The sequence below is a fragment of the Amblyomma americanum genome, chromosome 11 (genome assembly GCF_052857255.1).
Source record: "Amblyomma americanum isolate KBUSLIRL-KWMA chromosome 11, ASM5285725v1, whole genome shotgun sequence".
Lineage (NCBI taxonomy): Eukaryota > Metazoa > Arthropoda > Arachnida > Ixodida > Ixodidae > Amblyomma > Amblyomma americanum.
Genome location: NC_135507.1, coordinates 107,705,879 through 107,727,631, shown reverse-complemented (window position 1 = coordinate 107,727,631; position 21,753 = coordinate 107,705,879). Strand labels below are relative to the sequence as shown.

General features: G+C 50.0%; 2 protein-coding genes across 5 annotated transcripts in view; one reads left to right on the top strand and one right to left on the bottom strand.

The window, feature by feature from the left end:
- The window catches only part of Keap1 (kelch like ECH associated protein 1), a 233,001-nt gene extending 212,307 nt beyond the window's left edge, over positions 1-20,694 (bottom strand). For 2 of the 4 annotated variants that reach the window (XM_077643813.1, XM_077643817.1), the window contains exons 1-2: positions 14,522-14,620; positions 6,227-6,379 (exon numbers count right to left, since the gene is read on the bottom strand). In XM_077643813.1, the coding sequence (XP_077499939.1) occupies positions 6,227-6,358 (132 nt within the window). In that variant the 5' untranslated portion in view covers positions 6,359-6,379; positions 14,522-14,620. Of the gene's footprint in view, positions 1-6,226; positions 6,380-14,521; positions 14,621-20,578 lie in introns of those variants that run through there. The other 2 variants (XM_077643815.1, XM_077643816.1) reach the window with 2 other exon arrangements.
- Positions 14,936-18,585, top strand: Prp5 (pre-mRNA processing factor 5). The gene has a single exon (XM_077643812.1). The coding sequence runs from the start codon at positions 15,175-15,177 to the stop codon at positions 18,439-18,441; it is 3,267 nt and encodes a 1,088-aa protein (XP_077499938.1). The 5' UTR covers positions 14,936-15,174; the 3' UTR covers positions 18,442-18,585.
- Positions 20,695-21,753: the final 1,059 nt, after the last annotated feature.

The following is a 21,753-nucleotide window of genomic DNA, read 5'->3' as shown; positions in this document are numbered from 1 at the left end:
CCTGGCAAGCTTGTCATCCACACTTTCCCGCAACTTGGCGCAGACAATAATATCTTAAGGCTCTGCGAATGCAAGACATAGCGATGCCCTTTTAACTTATAACGGCCAGAATGATAGCTGAGTAAGTGCTTGTCCGAACTCCAGCATACATGTGGCTGGAGGGTTACTTCTAAATACAGGTACTGCATCGTGCCTGGGTTTGTGGATCCCATGATATACGAGCGAGGCCTTGACCATTCCTGGAAAATGTGTCCAAAATCCTTTGCCTAAAGCCTTTGGACGCCCCACTCCAGCTGTAGTGAACATAGGGCTGTGCGCGTGTTTTTATTGCTTCATCATGAACTAATCACGCACGCAACCTGTATGCATTTCTTATTGTGTAAGTAGTTTTTGTATGTAACATCTCCCCGTATACTCTTTCTTTTCACTCACCTCTTTCATTTAATTTCTCCAATCTGCCTGCTATCCTTTACTTCCGCTGCCCCAGCTCAGGTGCTTCAGTATCGCTGGCAGATGCCGGGACTAGCAAAAAAACTTTTTCTTTCCTTTTAATTATTTTTCTTAAAAGCAGTTCATCACCACCTTCGTTCCTTGCAAAATTAAGGTAATCACCAATTTACCCGTGTACATTTAGCCTACGCTTCTTTTCTTCTTTCACTCCCTCGATTAACTCTTCCCTTACGGCGCGGTTCAGGTGTCCGCCGATATGTGAGACAGATACTGCGCCATTTCCTTTCCCCAAAAACCAATTTTCATTTTCATTTAATTTAGCAAATCATCCGGTAACTCTTCCGCTATCGCCTGATCAACACTGCCAAGGAACAAGTCGCTCAGCAGCAGTGCTACTCGGGACGCGGTGCATGTTCCAGACCATTGCACGCACACACCATCCTCCCAGGCAACAACGGTTGATCGCAGGTACATGCACAACACTCAAAGAAAGGCATCAACCAACACACAACATACAATGCGGAAACGCATCCCCACATTCTCTTCAGTTATGCAGTGTCTGACAAAGAGAAGCAAACATTCATGAGGAATCGAGTAATATAAGTCAAACACTGTCTATGCGAAACAGGTGGCAGTTTCCAGGATTCATTGACCGCAGGTAGTCCTGAACAACATCTGAGTCTTTGAAGACAACAATGGATCTTTTAAGGCCAAGGAAGGAAGCGACATATGCAGATAAGTAGGCACAGCGCGCTGCCGCGTCCCCAGATCAGAGAGAGAGAGAGAGGGAATAAACCTTATTGAGAACTATTGTTGAGGGTAGTTTGACGATCAGATGACAGAGGTTCTCATTCCAGAATTCCAGTGGCCCAAGCTGCTTGGTAAACCTGGTCGATGAGTTTTAACTCATCTTCCAAGAATATACGCTATACTCAGTTGAGCCCCCCACTGATCGTAAGACGTATGTGTCGCCTTCAAAGGTTCAGACTTGCCAGCACACCCTCACGAAACGTGAAAAAATGAGACATGCGTCTTAGCAGGGGCATGTGTCAGGATGTTGAGTGGGGTACATTTTGCTGTATTTATGCAAGTTTCGAAATGAGTTTGTCTGAATTTGGCACCAGGCTACAGCCTCTGCTGTGCTTAGCTTTTTGTGCCACGCAGGGTGTCTCCTGTGGTTTAGATGTGTTGCTGCTGGTCGCTCGCTGTAGGTGGACAAAAGGGGTGTGGAATGAGGATGCGAAATACCCGCTCGTTGAATTATCAGACGAGCCAGATTATGGGCCGCCTAACTCGTTGCCCTCTAACCCGGGAAGACCTGGCGGCCTGGTAATTTGGTGATGTTCTTGTAAAGGGGCAGCAGACAGGAGTGTGACTGCAGTTTTCCGTGGTATACCGGCCGTATAATCACGACTGACTTCTATGAAACTATGGAACTTGTGGGGACCTGCCCTGCAGCCCCTTGAGTTTGCTTTCCCGCGAGTCACCGTGCAGCGGCGGTCTCACCTCGAGGCTGAGCGCATTCCCTTGTGAGTTACATTAACTGGCAAGAGAGGGCGCCAGCATCGCTGCGCGGAGACTGCCAAAGCCCGCGCGCGGGAGAGGGACTTCGGCTGGGATCGTCGGCCCGAGCGGACGTGTCGCTCGCGACTCCGCTCTTCGCCGGCGGGGCGAGGAAGCGACGGGGAGGCAGGCTCCCGTACTCGTCCCGTCCGGCCTGCGGAGTATATATCCCTTGCCCTAGCGCGGGCGAACATTCGCTCGGAACCTTGCTGGTGAGTCGGACGACCTTGATTCATTAGCGTACCTTGTTGCTAGCTGGCGTCATTGTTTCTGTAGCAATAAATGCCTGTTTGTGTCAGCCAATGTGCCGTTCCTTTGTTCCCCCAGAGCAAGGCCCACCGTGGTCGGCGAGCGCTCGGTAGCGTACGCGATCACGGGGTGGGGTCCGGACGGCTTTGAACCGTGTCAGCCGCGATTGAGTGGGGAGAACGAACTTATCTCCCCAATTCAAACCCCACATCTGGCAGCCCAACGTCGGGCCTGCTCTTGGAACATTGGACGACTATCGGTTCGGTTCGAGGAACGCTCTTTGTCCGGACTTGAGAAGTGCTAGGCCTAGATGTGAATTTTGATCGCTAGAACCTGCGGCATGCTTTCTTGAGTGCGAGGTGTATTGCGCTGCAGCATGTTTGAACTTTTCGACATGCTCAGCGCATTTTTCCCTGGAGTTTCTTCGTGAGAATCGGTCCGCATCAAGGGAGCGCGAGGCCTAGCGCCCGCGGAGTCGCCGAGCCCGAAACGAGTGAGTACGGAAGCCGCGTGGGTAGTCCGAGTTTCTGTACATATTTTCTCTACTGTCTCTTTTTCGACTCTGGGAGTCGCGGCTCCGGGAGCCGGGTGGCCTGGGGCCACGGGTGCCGCTACGAGCTCGATGGTATTGCAGCTCGGCACCGGGCGCCACGACACCGTCCGATACGGTGGGCGCCGACCGCTCAGAAGCTGCTTTTTGCAGTGAGCGGGGTAGGACCATCCCACAAAGCTGACGTCTCCTCGCGGCTGCGCGCACATAACCCGTTTCGGGTCTTTGTTGTGGTCACGGTCGTTGTCGGAGTGGTAGTTAGGCCTGAGGCTTTTCGGAGCTGCCTGCACCACGTTAAAAGAGACACGACCACCGGACCGTGTCGTTGAGAGGGGGCGCACTTTGCTGCCCGCCCGTTTTTTTTGTAACCTCGCACGAACTGAGCAGTCTCGTTCAACTCAAGAAAGGGCTTTGTTCACTCGAACTTTGCGTTTGCACAGCCGCCGACACGTTTTGCTAGCGAGTTAGGCATTGTGCCACGAGGCCCTTGTGGATGCCGTTTCCCCTCCCGTGACGTACGTTAAAGGCACGCCGAGAGCGTTTCGGCAATTTTGCAGATCCGGTGGAGCCACCCAGGCTTGCTGTCCGGTGCACATCGTCTCGCTGCTACCTGCTGTGACGGAGCGGCCTGTATCCTGTTCGCCGAATCCATCCGGGGCAGCTGTGGCGAGACCAGTCAGCAGTCACCTCCGGCTGCTGCTGCCCTGGCGACTACTGCAGGATCCTGGCCTGCAGTTTTCCCACCGGCCTTCGATTCGCGGGCCTGCGGACACGGTAGTCCGCGGGATATACTAGTCGTCCCAGCGGAGACCTTCACGCCGCCTTCGGAATACCGCGGAAGTCTGCGTGGACGCTGTCGGCGTGACCTCCGCTGCAAGACGTGTCTCAAGGACATGAAGACCAGGACACTCCTCCATAGCATGTACTTTCAGGCGCGTGGGTCTATTTAAGGTTGGGGGGATGTGGGGACCTGCCCTGCAGCCCCTTGAGTTTGCTTTCCCACGAGGCACCGTGCAGCGGCGGTCTCACCTCGAGGCTGAGCGCATTCCCTTGTGAGTTACATTAACTGGCAAGAGAGGGCGCTAGCATCGCTGCGCGGAGACTGCCAAAGCCCGCGCGCGGGAGAGGGGCTTCAGCTGGGATCTTCGGCCCGAGCGGACGTGTCGCTCGGGGCTCCGCTCTTCGCCAGCGGGGCGAGGAAGCGACGGGGAGACAGGCTCCCGTACTCGTCCCGTCCGGCCTTCGGAGTATAGATTCCTTGCCCTAGCGCGGGCGAACATTCGCTCGGAACTTTGCTGGTGAGTCGGACGACCTTGATTCATTAGCGTACCTTGTTGCTAGCTGGCGTTATTGTTTCTGTAGCAATAAATACCTGTTTGTGTCAGCCAGTGTGTCGTTCCTTTGTTCCCTCAGAGCAAGGCCCGCCGTGGTCGGCGAGCGCTCGGTAGCGTACGCGATCACGGGGTGGGGTTCGGGCGGCTTTGAACCGTGTCAGCCGCGATTGAGTGGGGAGAACGTACTTATCTCCCCAATTCAACCCCACAAACTGAACTGGAAATCTACTTTGTGCGGCTTCAGTGGAGCTCTGAAATGAGGACCCCACCCACATGCCTCAAGAAACATTCCCCTGATTTACCAACGTATACCTGCGTATCACCATAAAAAAATACTGCAAGCTTGCCATGGTCCGCTTCCTTAAAGGAGTCTCGACACATAACTTTTGGGTGAGTGTTTTCTATTTTGTAATGATGCGTAAGGCATTATACACGAATTGACACCTAGTATTCTCCTAGGACCACTTTATAATTTATAATCGGATTTCTTTCTCGTGCTGTTTCGATTTCAACAGCCGAACGATTACTGTGACGTCATACGTGTGCTGTGCGATGTCGATGCACGTTAAGGAACCACAGGTGGTCAAAAATATTCCGGATACCTCCACTACAGCGTCTCTTTCTCTCTTCTTTCTTTCACTTGCTCTTTTATCTCTTTCTCTCACTGTGGGGTTGAGGCGTCCACAGAGAAATCAAAGGCTGCGTTTTTTTTCTCAAACATCATTTCTTTTTTATCCAATTATTACCCGGCATTCGGCTGCTTATTGGAGTAGAGGAATCCCGCACGTCGGCCCCGTATTCCTGTGGCACAGATCAGCACCCGTGCGTTGAGATTTCCCCAGACGGCCTAATCAATCCAGGGGCTGCTTGCTTTTACTTTCGTTACTTTTCCTCAGAACTTGGTAGGTAGTCTCAAAGCTGGTCTGGGGCAATGAAAGACGCTGTCATGAAAGGCTACGGATTAATTTAGGCCGCGCGTGATCGCACAACACTCAGGCATTTTTGCAAGGAGAGCTGTTACAACTTTGTTCACTCCATTTAGCAGAAGCAATAACGGCAGATGTGTAATGCGTGAAATGTAACGCGTTACGCGCTAGATGGACACCATCGACTCCCTCCAATCTTTTCGTAATATTCGGGGAGCAGACCGGAAAGAGCATGCGCCGAATGAACCGCTTCAGGGACAAGCGTCGTCTGCCAGGCTGTTCTGCTTTCGCGAACAACCCCTGCCACTAATCGCTACCACGGAGCGAAAAGCCTTGCTGTTACGTCCGCTTGATTTCACCCGGCAGCCCCATACAGTGCGCACTCTTACCTTGAAATAAATAACACGCAGTTTTGATAAATAGCGAACACAACCCGGGAAAACAGTTGCAGTTATCACGAATAAAAAATCATCCCTACGCTGGTGCCCGTGTTCTGTGCGATGTCACTGTGCTCAAAGAACCCCAGGTGGTCAAGACTTATCCGCATTCCTCTCCTGCGGCATGTCTCATAGCCTATGGCACGCTTGGGGACGTTACCTCGTATAATTTTTTTTAATTTACTACAGTCGCTCTATGCCGCCTAACTCGCGAAACCCAGCGAGAGCTCACGCTTAAACGCTATCGTCGCATTCTACTCTCTAAGGTTAAGCTTAAGGAACCTCCAAGTATTTCAAGCTTTTCAACACTCCATTTTCAGCGAAGGCGGCCTCCCTGTCATTACAACGCGGTGACCGGTCGTTACAGGCCAACTTGGATTTTGCCTGCCTCATCCGCACGTTTATCTCAGCCGAGAATAGGCCACCACGTGGCGGCGGCTGCAGACGCGGTCGCAGCCAAACCATTTCCGATATCTTTCCTGATCTATATAGTAAATCCGTATAATGTCAACTGTGCGGCGAGTCAGCCACCTTAGACCACGTAATCTGGGACTGCGCGGAGGATCTGCCTGCGCCAGATCTATAGTCACATCTCCCTCTCCTGAACAATGAGAAGCTGTTCTCTCCAGCCCAGACGTCCGGTCCCGGGCCTCGGCAAGAGGTCGCGACAGACCATACCGGCCACCTGGAGAGGCTGAGGAGCTTGGCTGCACGCACCTCGAGGGCCTCCCTGGGGTAGGAGTCCACGGCGAGTGTGACGCCCCCGGCGCCCTCCGGGGGCATGTCCATGGCATCGCTGCACAGCATGTCCAAGCAGTCGCTCTCGCTGCGGTCGCCCAGCGGAGACATGGCCTGTCCCACGCGCTTAACCTGCACGCGCAGTCGACAGGGGTTCGGGCACCGCCAGGCAATGCGCGACAGAGGCCATATTGAAGCGAACAGCTTCACTACGCTAGTCAACACTGCGCGTATGTCGGAGCACGAGTGACGTCACGCACGGCGCAGGTGGCCGCCGCCGGCTGTCGAGGTGGTCGGACGTGCGTCCGACGAGCTCCGACGACAACGGGGATGACGCAGCACCCAGGACTCTGGATGCGTAGAAACTGTCTGGAATCACCGACCGAGGAAGCTCCATCATCGGACGCACCGATATTCACAAGGTGGGGCCGAGTTATCTTGATTTTCGAGGCTTGCGGAACCCCACGTGTAGCAAGCGGAGTTAAGCCTAACGAGGCTTAGGTAGGCGAAGGAAGGAACCTAGGCCTAAGGGCCTCCAGCAGGCGACTCTAAGAGAAATGGAAGTCATATAAGGCACGGATATAGATCCGGAAGAGCTGCTGATACCGGGTCAATGGTTCAAAGCGAAGAAAAGCGGGAAAATAGCCCCGACGGAGATAGAAGATAGCGGCCACGTGGCCGGGAACCGAGACGAACGAGATCGTGCAGTGGAGCGACGCGAAGGAAGGAGAAAGGCAGAGAAGTCGGTGGAAAGGCAATATACGAGAATTCCGCCCGACTACGAGAAGATAATTATGAGACCTCAAGGGGGACTGGAAAAATTACTCAAATTCGGAGGAGCCTTCCTGGCTGACGCAATCAGCGCAGCGGCTGGGGCAAGCGACAAAGGCGTGAACGACATCATCACGTTCAACACAAAGCAGCAATCCATCCTCATCGCTACGAAGGACAAAATAAAGAGGAACAATTACGCAGCGACCAGAGAGCTGACGATAGGCAAGGAAAAGGTGAGCGTCAACGCATACGTGGCGGAGCCGGAGAACAGCGGAAAAGGCGTCATATACGACGCCCCTCTATTCTGGACTGAAGACGAAATCAAAGAGAGACTGGAGTACTTCAGCGCGAAGAACCCCCCCAATCCTAGGAGTGAGAAGACTGGGAAAGGCAACGAAGGCCGTGTTTATCCTCTTTGAAGAGAGCACGGTTCCAAGGCAAGTGTACCTTTCACCCACGCCGACGAGATGCGTCCTGTACAAGAAAAAGTACGAGGTATGCTATGCGTGTGGCCGAATGGGGCACAGATCGGACGTGTGCCCGAACCCAGACAACAAAAAGTGCCGAGGATGTGGAGAAGAAAACCCGCAGGAAGATCACCAATGCGAAGCCAAGTGCCAGCTCTGCGGAAAAGAGCACCCACTCGGCGACAAAAAGTGCAAAGAGCTATACCGAACACCGTACGAAATCATGAAAAGAATCTGGGAGATGAAAAAGTACAAACAAGAAGAGCTGGCGACCCAGCAACAGAAACCCCGGCGGACGGAGACAAGAAACTCCGCAAGAGGACTTCCCCAAGCTGGGAGGAAACAGCAAAGGAAACCCGCCGACCCCCGGGAGCCAGGAGACCAGGGGACGTAGGAGATCGAGATCAAGGGACCCAAAGGACCCCTGGGGCAAGAGAAGGAGCAGAAGCAGGGATCCAAGCAGAGAACCCAAACAAGTAAGCTTTGTAGATGGGCCTTCCCAGGCTAAGGATGATAAGGACAGAGAAATAAAACAGTTAAAGAAAAAAGTAGATGAGCTTCAAGGGCTCATAAATACCCTCATGAAAGCACAAAGAGAAAAGGCAACATCCCCCCCCCTCCCCGCACACAACCCGCACAACCCATACAGGTAGCTCAACAAGCTACCCCCCCCCCAACACTCAAGCGGCAGGAAATGGTAGGAGAGAAAATGGAGGAGGCGGAAACAGTCAGAAGACCCCCACTTAAACGAAAAGGAGATAATGAAACAGACATATGGGTAGAGCTAAAGAATGAATGTGAAGCAAACAGGAAGGCGATAAAAGCGATGCAGACAGAACAAAGAGAATTCATGGCGCAGGTCATGGCTGCACTCAGCCAGATACAAGAGAATATAAATCAAAGATTTCAAAGCAGAACTGCAGGCGCAGAGAACCGAACTACAAACACAAAGAACCGAGCTGATTGCCCTTGGAGAGCGGCAGAAAAACTTAGAGGACACTGTTACTCAAATTCAATATGGCCAGAAACGCCCAAAATAAGTCTATCATTTGGCAGTTGAACTGCCGAGGATTCCAACGCAAGCGAGCGTTACTGCAAAACTACATAGACACATTAGTAGAGAAGCCGCTAGCAATTGCGCTGCAAGAGACCGGGAAATCAGCATCCCTCCCAGGATATCAGGCGTTTCACAGTGATAAAGGGGAAAAATCGTGGGTAACAACCCTAGTGAAAAGAAACATAGCAACAATTGAACACGATATTCAATCCAGGGACATAGAAGGAGTCTTAGTGGAGATGCTTATGGGTAGGAAAGAAGAGCCCAGTCTCTTTCTACTAAACATCTACTCAAGCCCTAAACAGGAAAAGATCAGGTTCAGGGCCATTTTCCGAAGAGCTCTAAAAGCAGCGGGAAAGAACCCCCTCTTCATCGTAGGAGACTTAAATGCGCTGCATGAGGAGTGGGGATACAACAGGAAAGACGGCAAGGGAAGGCAGCTGTGGGAGGATATACAAGAACTGAGCCTCTCACTACACACCGACCCAGGAAACCCAACTAGGAAAGGAAACAGTGTTACCGCGGACACCACACCCGATCTAACTCTCTCCAAAAACACCAGAACAGTAACGTGGGAAAATACAGGACAAGACCTAGGCAGCGACCACTATATAATTGCCACTACGCTAATGCAGGGAGTCAAAGAAAAACGGTTAAAACAGCCAAAAGTCACAGAATGGGACAAATTTAGAAAGCGGAGGGAGGAATCCTCAGCCGCAACCATCACGGACCTAAGAGTGTGGACAGACACACTCACAAGACATGCCGCCGAAGTAACGGTAACTCTAGAAGGCCAAGACGCCCCCCTCATAGCAGACAATAAACTACTGCACATGTGGGAGGCAAAAGGTAGTCTAGAAAACGGCTCAAAAGACAGAAATGGAACCCGAATCTAAAAATAATAGCCAGATTAAATCGAGAAATCGAATAATACGCACTACAACTATGCGAACAAAATTGGTGCAGCAAATGCGACGACATGGAAAAAGGCATGAGTCTAGCAAAAACATGGAACATTCTAAGACACTTACTAGACCCAGCCCAATCTAGGTCGCAGACAAAAATAAGACTAGCCAAGACGCGACATAAATACGACGGAACAGACGAGAGCTTCATGGAAGAAATCAAGCAAACATACATAGGAAACGTGACTCGCACCAGCCTACCAGAATATGGGGGACCCCCAAATGAGGAGCTAGACGCACCCATAACGGAGGCTGAAGTGAGAGCAGAAATAATCAGGCTTAAAACGAAATCAGCTCCAGGACCAGATGGAATAACAAACAAAATGCTGCGAAATCTAGACGATGACTGGATCACAGCTATAACAAAATATGTACAGCAGGTATGGGAGAAGGGTGAACTTCCGTAACAATGGAAAGAAGCTAGCATCATACTAATCCCCAAACCGGGCAAGCCCCCTAAGCTTGAGAACCTCAGGCCGATTTCCCTCACATCATGTGTAGGGAAACTAATGGAACATGTAATCAAAACGAGGCTAACCCCATTCATATGGAAGATAATGAACTATGGCCGAATGAGATGATCGGATTCCGGCCGGGCCTAAGCACCCAGGATGTGATGTTGAGACTCCAGCACGACATCATAGACTCGCGATCGAGAGGTATAAAAGCAATCCTAGGTCTAGACCTCAAGAAAGCTTTTGACAATGTCAAACACGAGGCAATCCTGACAGAACTTCAGGAAATAGGCGTAGGAGGCAGAACCTACAATTATATAAAGAACTTCCTGACAGACAGGACGGCAAAGATAAGATACCAAGATTTGGAATCGGAAGAAATAGAGCTGGGAAACAGGGGTACCCCACAAGGATCGGTACTCTCCCCACTCCTCTTCAATCTGGCAATGAGGGGTCTCCCAGCTAAACTTGGGAGAATAAAAAACGTAAATTTCAGCATGTATGCTGACGACATAAACGTCTGGATAAACAAGGGTAGCGACGCAGAAATAGAGAACAAGCTGCAAACGGCTGCAGATACAGTGGTAGAGTACGTAGCAGCTAGGGGGCTCGCCTGCCCACCAGAAAAATCGGAACTCTTAATGTACAACCCCAAATCATTAAGGCTGAAAAAAGACAGCGATCTCAACATCATGGTCGGAAACAAACCAGTACCCAAAGTAGACAAAATAAGAATATTAGGTCTTTTCATTCAAAGTAACGGATAGAGCGACGAAACCATAAAGAAATTGGGAGGCTACGCAGCACAGATGACTGGGATATTCAGAAGAATAGCCCTCAAGGAAAGGAGCCTAGTTAAGCTGGTACAAGCGCACGTAATCAGCCGACTCAGCTTCGCCACACCATATCTAAACATCCGGGCCTCAGAAAGAGATAAATTGAACAAAATAATCAGGAAATGTTACAAACGAGCACTCGGAATACCCATAAGCACCTCCACCGAAAGACTCCTAGCAACGGGAATCCATAATACATGGAAAGAAATAGCCGAAGCAGTAAGGACCGCCCAGCAGGAAAGACTCAGTCAAACATACACAGGCAGGGCCATTCTAAGCATGGTGGGACTGCAGACGGACAGAGGCATGCAAAAGAAACAGGATATTCCAAGAAAATCAGGGAACAGCTGAGGATTGACCCGCTTCCCAAGAACATGCATCCCACCTTCAATAAGGAAAGGAGGGAAAAAAGAGCTGAAGCACTAGTCAAACGCTTCAGCGAAGTAAACAGCGAGACAGTGGCATACACAGATGCGGCGAGCGGCAAACTGGGAGCAGCAGTAGCCTCGGTAGTAGATGGCGAAGGTAAAGCAATCTCGGCAGCAACAATACGCAGCCGCAATCAGAGGTAGCGGAAGAAGTAGCAATAGCGCTTGCTTGCGTAGGTACCAAGGCAAGTTACATAATAAGCGACAGCAAAACAGCCATCTACAATTACGGAAGGGGCAGAGTAGCACCATAAGCGGTGCGAATACTAGTTGGAAGGAAAATTGATAGGAAAATTAGCCTCATGTGGGCACCAGCTCACACGTCAGTTCCAGGCAACGAGGCGGCGCACCTCTTAGCCCGAGATCTCTACCTCCGGGCAAGAGCAGAGCCGCCCGATTGCAAGGAGCTTGACGTGAGACTACAGACATACACGGAGATAATAGAAAACTACAGATTACAGCGAAGAACTGTCCCTCCACCGGACAAAGAGCTCGGAAACAGAGAGGCAACTTGGCGCAGATTACAAGCAGGAAACTACATAAATCCGGTATGGGCATCACACGTCCTGAAAGACGAAGACATAGACGATAAATGTAAGGAATGCGGGGAGAGGGGGACCCTCGACCACATAATCTGGCAATGCACACACTCCCCAGGGGTCAATGAAGGAATAAATAGTAGAGAAGCCTGGGAGACCCTTCTGGAAAGCGCGGACCCCGCCATGCAGAGGAAAGGCATCCATCTGGCGGTAGAGGCCGCGAAGAGCCAGCAACTCTGCCTGCATCTAGTCGCGGAGGCACCGGCCCCTGCCCCTAGGCCTGCGCACCAGGGGTAGGGAGTAGAGGGTCTCCATTTCTGATGGAAATAAACGTTTTTGGAAAGGAATGGAATGGAAGGTGGCCGCCGCCGACTCTTTCTCTCTCTCGCTCCCTAGTCACAACTGCGCACGCGCCACTATTAGCACCGAGCCACAGGTGTTCCGCCGCTGCGCAGCGCCGCGCCTTTCCTCAAAATCCAACTTTCAGCTTTCTCTTTCTTCTTTCCCTCCCCCCTTTATCCTGCCTTTACGGCGTGGTTCGGGTGTCCACCGAGATAAGTGAGACGGTTACTGTGCCATTTACTTCCCTCAAAAACCAAACAAGTGAGACGACGGCGTTCATAGAGTTCATTGACGTTGACAACTTTGCAAAGGCCGTTCATTTTCACGAAAGGAAAGGCGCACAACCGGCTCCGTGAGTCAGTGGAGACCTCAATCTCGCGTTCGCTTTGTATATCCTAAATTAGCTGAGCTAATACATATTAATTTTTTTTTGTAATATCTCTTTGCCCTTCTACGAGCTAGGTAGGTAGTCGACTTCTCAGACATCATTAATGAGAGCCGGCTACGATATCGAAGGTTGGCCTGACCGATGGCTAGTAAGCGAAAGAACTGATCGTGAAACGCATCGCTATAAAATACGGTCGCAGCTTAGCGATATTGAAAGCACATATGATATGCCCGTTGTATTGTGTCACTAGTCACACACGGGATGAAAAATAGATGGTAAACGAAAATTAATGAAATTAAAAGAGGAGCTACGCTGCGCAACATTGAATGAAAAGGGAAAAAGCGTAAGTATAATATACTTGAAAGAAAGAAAAATCTAATCTGAACCATGTATTTCTCTGACTTCTTTCGTCGAATAAATGTGGTTCAGCATTACTTTCCTACGTAAAATATCTCGCTTGGATGCGGGGTGGAAATCACCTCCCCTTCCCATTAAACTCGCCTTTGGTCAGTTCGCTCCTTTCGCTGCCATCTCAGCAATTGTTTCCTATCATAGAACACATGTGCAGCACTTGAGCAGGCAAAGGTAAGGAAATGAGGGGGCTCATTATGACATGCATATTATGGAAGCCATCGAAACCAAGAAAAGCATAGGATAATTTTTTTTCTTATGGTGTTGATTAATGTGAAATTATTAGTGTAATCACTGTTTGGCTGAAGCATAATTTATAAGGAAGTAGGAGAAAAATGACGGGCGATTTAGCGTGGTTCGGCCAAATGCAAATCCTGTTTCGGATAGAGGCTCGGTTTTTCAATGTTATACAGGCTTCAGATAAGGATCGTCGAAATCGGTGAGGGGGGGGGGGGGGGGGTTGGGGGGGGACTTGGTGCTAGCGCACTAATACTGAATGGGACACTTTAGCTCCGCCTTGAGGTTATGACGCGATAACATTACCATGTTAATGCACATATATGCGGAATTGGTAATCCTCGAGTCCTCGTACCAATCCTGGCTCAGTGGTGCAGTGGTTAAGCAATGCGCCGCTGCCCTGCAATGGCCGGTCGGTGGGGCTTGCGAGACCCGGGTTGCTCTTCCCGAGCAACCACTCGAGACCAGTCATTAAATAAACTGCTACCTGCCACAGTGGGCAAGTTGCTCAGCTTCGACGGACCGGACAAACTGACAACGGCGAGTGTTAGCGCACTAAAAGCAACTACATGTCACCTGTGGGATCCGAACCAACGACCTACGTGTGTCGCGTACGGTGCAAGTGAAAAATGGCGCCGTGTGTCAAATCTTTCACTTTCGGGGATGTAACTTAACCTTGAGAGAGTTCGCCGGCACCACCCTCGTCCATAGCGGCGGGCATATAATGTCCTGCATAACCGCTAGTGTCACGTGGGACGTGATCGAATGTTGAGGGCGGCAGCTGTGCGAGAATCCTCTTATGCTACCTATTGCATCAAGACTGCCAGAACCGAGACCCTCGTTAAGCTACTGAGCAGGCAGGGGTAGCGACATGTGGGGGTTCGTTATGACATACACAAATTAAGGGAGCCAACAGTAGTCAAAGCATAGCAGAGTGCTTATTTTTTAATTCGTGGTACTGGTTAGCGCGAAATTAGCAGTTTAATCAGTTTCTGGCTGAAAGATTATTCATAAAAAAGTAGAAGAAAAAACAACCCCATGCCGCCAGTGGGGTCCGAATCTTCGACATTGCAGAATTTAACATTTAGTCTCGATAATAGGCTCCTTTATAAGTGTAGCGTAATGATGGCTTACTTAGAAGAATGAGCAGTAAAATAGCACAGAATACTGAGATGATTGCCTGTGTATGTCACAAACAGAAACAATAACGAATTTCAAAATATCTTCGTGTGCCGACTTTCCACAACGAAAGCACAAAAAAGACCTGCAGTAGCGGTAAGTGCACTAGAGTGCATCTTGCGTCGTAAGGGCACAGGCGTTCGAAGGCACTCAAGCCTTAGGAATGGATATGAGCATGCGATGGCAGAGCACGTACCGCCGGAAATAATACGTGGACTTGACAAGCGCTGCCTGAAGTACCGGTGGCTGTAGTCGCCGCGAATTTTGCTGCGGGCTTAATTTAGTTCACTACGCCAGTAATTTCAGAATTTTGAGCGCGACTGCGTTCCACGGAACTGAGCTACACGCGGGCCTCGCGCTTCTTTTTTTCTTGCTTTCAAATCACGCACCATTTGTATTTCTCCGGCTTTGTCTGGCTCTGGCTATTTTGGTGATTTCGCTGTTCATCTTTAAGCAAGGCAAATTAAGTCACTAAACTCACCAATTTAGTTTATTTTTTACAAATTTTGCTTTAATTGTTTAGGAATATTTAAATTTTTAATTACTTGAACTGCATTTTGTAATTTTGTTTACTACACTGTCGCGTGTTCAGTTTCCGTCCGATACAACATGTTCAAAATGGCGCCTGCGTAATCGCTACGTTTGTGATGTGTTTCGCATATTGTGATTAGGTGTTGTCGTGCACCTTGGACGCAACTTCGTGAGCTTTTCGCCTCAGGCAACCTCATTGCTGATAGTTATTTTGATGACCATGTCCTGACTCGTGTGTGCCGCAGCAAAGCCGCATCGTACGGTACCGCCGTGCAAACAACAGCGTGTTCGTGTTGACTCCGTTCAGTGCTGTCGATAATGGCGCGGGACAAGAAGCGACGCCGATCGCACTCGCGAAGCTCGTCCAGCTCGCCGGAGAGGAGCATCAGACGGCGCCGGAACCGTTCGCGAAGCCGCGAAGGCCGGCGCCGCCGAAGCATCGAGCGCCACAGACGTTCCCGCTCGAGGGAGCGCCGCCGCTCCAGGGACAGGCACCGCCGATCCCGGTCGCGCGGCCACCGCACGTACTCGCGGTCCCGATCGCGGTCGCACGACCGGCGCTCCAAGAGTCACGACGGCAAGCGCTCGCGAAGTCACGAGCGCAAGTTAGATGAGAAGAAAACCGAGCAGACGACGTCCGCCCTGACGCCTCTGGCCGCTGCGGCAGCGGCGGCCGCCGCGGTCACCGGAGCTATCGCTGCCGCCGAAAACGTCGGCGTCGACAAGAACACGCAGCAGCGCCAGCTGGAGCTGGAGATGCAGAAGCGCCGGGAGAGAATCGAGAAGTGGCGTCAGGCACGCAAGCAGAGCGAGGCGGCGGCGGCGGCCGCCGTGACGCTGGTCCTGCCCGTGCCCGGCAAGAAGTGGAGCCTCGAAGACGACGAGGAGGACGATGCGGGACCGCCGCCACCACCTATCAAGGACGACCTGGACGATGGTCCCGGCCCGCCTGTGAAGAAAGAGGAGGCCGAGAGCGATGAAGAAAGAGGCAAGGCCGAAGACGTCGAGGTCAAGAAGGAAGACTCCGAGGTGAAGAAGGAAGAGGAAGACGACGGCATCGATCCCCTGGACGCGTACATGATGGGCATCCAGAACGAGGTGAAGCAGCTTAAGGACAAGGCCCTCAAGGCTGACGGCGCCCCAGCCTCGGAGAAGAGCGGCAACAACAAAGTGACGGTCATTGTGGGCATTGCCAAAAAGAAGGAGGACAAGAAGAAAGGTGAGCTCATGGAGCAGAACATTGATGCCCTGGAGTACTCGTCCGAGGAGGAGGCGGAAGACCTGCAGACGACCATGAACAACCTGCAGGCCAACAAGGCCAAGAAGCCGGCCACCGTCTCAATAGATGACCTCTCATATGCACCGTTCCGCAAAAACTTTTACATAGAGGTACCTGAGCTGGCAAAGATGACACCTGGGGAGGTGGAGAATCTTCGGGCTGAGCTGGAAGGCATCAAGGTTCGCGGGAAGGGGTGCCCCAAACCAATAAGAAACTGGGCCCAGTGTGGGGTCAGCAAGAAGGTGCTGGAACTGCTGAAGAAGCACGGGTTTGAAAAGCCCACCCCCATTCAAGCGCAGGCCATACCTGCTGTTATGTCTGGCAGGGACTTAATTGGCATCGCGAAAACGGGCTCGGGTAAGACGCTCGCATTCCTTCTGCCCATGTTCCGACACATCCTGGATCAGCCGCCGCTCGAAGACGACGATGGCCCCATTGCTGTCATCATGACTCCTACCAGAGAATTGGCCATGCAGATAACAAAGGACTGCAAGAAATTTACAAAATCGCTAGGCCTGCGTGTTGTTTGTGTGTATGGTGGCACGGGCATTTCCGAACAGATTGCGGACCTTAAGCGTGGCGCAGAGATCATTGTCTGCACACCAGGGCGCATGATCGACATGCTAGCTGCCAATAACGGCAGAGTGACCAACTTCCGGAGGACCACATATGTAGTTTTAGATGAAGCTGACCGCATGTTTGACATGGGTTTTGAGCCTCAGGTGATGCGCATCATTGACTCAGTACGGCCAGACCGACAGACTGTAATGTTTTCTGCTACCTTTCCCCGGCAGATGGAAGCTCTTGCTCGACGGATCTTGATCAAACCCATTGAGATCCTGGTGGGTGGAAGGAGCGTCGTCTGTAAAGATGTGGAACAACATGTTGTCATCCTCAAGCAGGAGGAAAAATTCTTCAAGCTTCTGGAACTATTGGGGCTGTACCAGGACAAAGGCAGTGCAATTGTGTTTGTGGACAAACAAGAACATGCCGACATCCTCTTGAAGGATCTCATGAAGGCATCCCACAATGCCATGGCTCTCCATGGTGGAATTGACCAGTTCGATCGTGATTCTACAATTGTCGATTTTAAAGCGGGCAAAGTTGGTGTCCTAATAGCCACATCGGTAGCAGCGAGAGGACTAGATGTGAAACATCTCATTCTTGTAGTCAACTTTGACTGCCCAAACCATTACGAAGACTATGTCCATCGCTGTGGTCGGACAGGTCGTGCTGGAAATAAGGGGTATGCTTACACCTTCTTTACTGAAGATCAGGGTCGCTACACTGCTGATGTCATAAAGGCACTGGAACTCACTGGGAACCCTATTCCTGAGGACTTGCAGAAACTGTTTGATGAGTACAAAGCAAAGCAAGAGGCAGAGGGCAAGAAAGTCAGGGGAGGCAGTGGGTTTTCCGGCAAAGGGTTCAAGTTTGACGAGGCAGAGTCCCACCTCAAGACGGAAAAGAAGAAGTTCCAGAGAGCAGCACTTGGCATCCAGGACTCTGATGATGAAGACGCCGAAGGTGACATTGATCGTGAAATTGAGTCGATGCTCGCACCCAAGAAGCGCATCAAGGAACTCATGCCTGGACCTTCCGTGACAGGCCAAGCGGTGCCTGCACCAAGCGTTGCAGGGGCTGCAGGCATTGCCATGCCAGGCACCGCAGTTCCTCTGGGGGCAGTTCCTGCCACTGCTGCACCCAGTGGCACAGTCTCTGAAAAGCTGGAAATGGCGCGCATGTTGGCCTGCCGCATCAACATGACGCGGACGTTCAGTGCCCCGTCTACACCTGCGCCAGAGATCACGATGACGCCACAGTCCGCGACCGAGGCCATGCTCCGTGGACAGTATGTGCCAGAACTGCCGACGCCAGTGATATCAGCGAAGACGCTCGCAGAGCAGCGGGCCGAGAAGCTGCACGCCAAGCTCAACTACCAGCCCAAGGTCATTGAGGAAGAACCGCCGGAACCACCACCTGTCAAGGAGCGGTTCCAGAAGTATGAGGAGGAGCTTGAGATCAATGACTTCCCTCAGCAAGCGAGATGGAAAGTCACGTCCAAGGAAGCCATGGCCCAGATTAGTGAGTATTCTGAGGCGGGAATCACAGTGCGTGGCACCTATTACCCGCCGGGCAAGGAGCCAAAGGGCGGAGATCGGAAGCTCTACCTTGCCATTGAGAGCACCAGTGAACTGGCTGTCAGCAAGGCGCGGGCAGAGATCATCAGACTCATCAAGGAGGAGATGGTCAAGATGCAGCACTCGTACCAGCCCATCAACAGGGGACGATACAAGGTGCTGTGAAAGGTTCCTGTGGTTGAGCAGGGAGGAGTTTCGTGCTTTGCCTGTTTGTGTTGCTTACTGTACTACTGCTGCTTGTCTTCATTTGTGAGCCTGTCAATAAATGTTCTGGGCATCCTTAGCGGAGCCGACATTGGCGCAATTGTATATCCTGTAATCTTTCTTTCCTCTGGTGGTAGCAGCAAGTTTGTGGCGAAAGAATCTTGTAATTGTGCTTCCTATCCTGACGACTTGCATGTAGTTTTTGTAGAGAGGTGAATCATACAGTGAATGTACATGGCCACAAACTTTATTAAAGCGTTGCTGCTCTTTAGGTGAGAACTTTTAAGAGTGAACCCGAGCTTCATCAGCTTCATGTTCATTCAGGTTTCGTTGGCACTGGTCACTTGTGTTTCATGCGCCAACTATCTTTCTTGCATTGTAAGCATTCACTTTTACTGTTGCATCAAGGTCATTTGCTAGGTTTGTGCGCTGGTGTTAGCTGTGTTGTTCCAATACGTTTGAATGACAGATTAAACTTGTGGTAGAAGTGCAGCTTGAAAGGTTCCCGAGCTACCCTTCATTTTTATTATTTTTGTTTATTTAGTATTTGTTATGGTAGTGGCTTATATTATAAGTTATATTAATCAAATAATGCAGCAGATAAGGAAACTACAACTCGTTAGGCTCCTAATTATACAACTGGCTGATCAATTTTTAAAGCATTGGTGTTTAACGCTAGCTATTAGTCGGAAAAAATAATAGCGCATAAAGGTATGCATCATCTAATAGTATATATATATAATAGTATGCACCATCTAGCCCAAATTGAAGTTCTTTTAAAATGAGTTCATGACGGAGCTCCAGTCATATGATCTATGTGAAACAAATCTTTCACAATAGTGTTCAATGTGACAGGAATGATTGACTTCGTTGGAGTGGTCAGCATTCACGGAACGATTAGATAAATCGGAGATTAGTTCACTGTGTTGCAGAAGTGTTGCTCCTGTTACCTGTGCTCATGCTGGTGAGTTGTGGAGCATGTTAAACATACTTTTAAAACCTCAGTAAAACTAGACACACTGTTAATAAGGTGGAGTGCTGGGTTAGTTGGTACACAATCAAATTAAAAACAGCAGCAGAGAGGAAATAAGACCAAAAAGTAACACACGACGAGGACGATGCTTCTATTCCTCTTCATGTGTGTGTGTCCTCATTGTGCGGGTGTTGCTTTTTGGTGATCGTTCCTGTCTGCTGCTGCTTTTTAACTAGAGACAGTGACAGCCTCAAAATGCAACTAATGAAATTCATTTTAGGAAACATTTTCCTTATTCTTGCTTGCCCTTTTAACTTATCCATAACCTCTGACATATTTTTAGAAGGTACGAAGCACACAAAGGTCATGGTGATATGTAAACCTACTGATAACAGATTTTCAAATTACAAACCTATCTCAGTTCTCCCAGTCTTTCTAACAGATGAGATTTAGAAGTGTGCGGATGTACGGTGGCCGCAGCTGGCAAACAACAAGGTTAATTAGAAAGATATAGAAAGGCCTTTGCACCTGGTGGTGCTGAATGCGTTATAACGCTTAAGATGCGATCAGCATGGGGCGGCCAAGGATTATGCAGCTCATGAGTAAATGTAATACTGCCGATCCCGGATATATCTAATTATTGCTTATATTGAACTGGCAGAAAAACCCTTTAAAATCTAATGCAAAAGTATAGCAGTGTTGTACACGCTTATCGAACTCCAGTTCAAACAAACATTCGATATATCAAATTGTGCGCCGCGTCCCCGCAAGTGGCGTTTCTCGTAATGACCTCCCCGTGATCGCGCATGGAGCTGGGTCGGCTGCACACCTTCGGGCACCTGCTGGCAGTGCCAGCGCTGCAAAACAGCGCTTGAGGAGGCGAACGTGAAGAGTACTTGACGGTAGCTTTCTGTCCGACGTGCTTAATTTCAACGAGACACTGCTGTCATGCAGGGAAGCCGGAGTTTGATGCACCGGGTGCCATGCGGTGAAGCCAGCCTAGCCAACCATGTGACGGTTCTCGCGTGGATTGCTTCGCTGCTGAAGGCGATGCAGAAATCATCTGTACCCTAATTTTAACTAATACATTATTGCGTTTAAAGTACACCGCTAAAGTAAGTGTACCTGTTATGATTAGCAGTGGCTTCTCCCAAGCACCGTCTTCTCCGCTTCGTTGCGAAGTGCGCTAGGCTTAGCGGCACGCACGTTGCAGCAAGCAGGAAGCATGCCGCTAGAGCGGGTGCACTGCTTTCACGCTTCTGGGGTAAAGGTTATGTGCTGCCTTCTTTTATACGTCGAATTATCGATATACAGAAATATTTCGCCACCCGGGATTGACTTAATTCAGCGTAACGAGCTTGTTGTGCAATCCATATGTTGTGCGTGTGAGAAAAACAAATTTGATTCAAGAAAATGGAACATTTTGGAGCACAATATATGCTCTAGAATGCTCTAGGTGGTAGTTTGATGGGGAATCGCCATTGCCGGATTTGTGCACTGGAACCACCTTCAAACTCTCTGCAGTCAGTAGGAATTTGTAGTTCCTGTATCAATCAGCTGCTGAAAAATTAATGTCAGCAATCGAAGAGCAAGTCTTGGTGCTGTTTAAGAACTTGTCGTGGTCAACACATGCACTGGCAGGAAGCTTCAAAAAATTATTTTTCAATACAGCAACTATCGAATGAGCCGTAAAGAAATCTAGAAATGTAGCTGAATCTTGATTATCGGAATGATAGATCGATTGTGGTCACGAAGGCTTTTAAATAATATTAGTCAATTGCTTATGGTTTGGCAAAGCTAATTTCAAATGCTAAAAGTAAGTGGCCATTTACGGCAGGCAAGTATACCAACAAGGACAGTAGGTCTGGGCATGTGGTTAGAATTAAATCCAAGATATAATCTGTCCTAGCATTGAGTGACCTACTTGGTTCAGCAACGAATTGAGGGAAGTGAAAGGTGAAACAGATATCTAGAAACTCTGCTCTAGGTTGAGAAACGGCTAAAAGGAAACCTGAAATGATGTTGATGGCTGTATTCTAATGCAACATGACTGTATAGATATGGTGTTTGTAATTGAGTCAAATTTAAAAGCTCTTGGTAGACCCTATAATTTACAAATATGTTTTCAAAATTGCTGCTTGCAACCAATTGAGGCCACCTTAATTTTTACACAGAGCGGGGAATCTGGGCAAGCTCTCCGATTGGGTGGGCGGGGTGGGATAGGATGTAGGACACAGCCCTGACCTGTTTTTTTTTCCTGACACTTTGGCGTCCTTGAGTTGAGGGGGAGGAAGAGGAGC

Bases quoted from the DNA above. Each gene is read 5' to 3' on its own strand.
- Prp5 (XM_077643812.1), top strand. From the start codon at position 15,175: ATGGCGCGGGACAAGAAGCGACGCCGATCGCACTCGCGAAGCTCGTCC.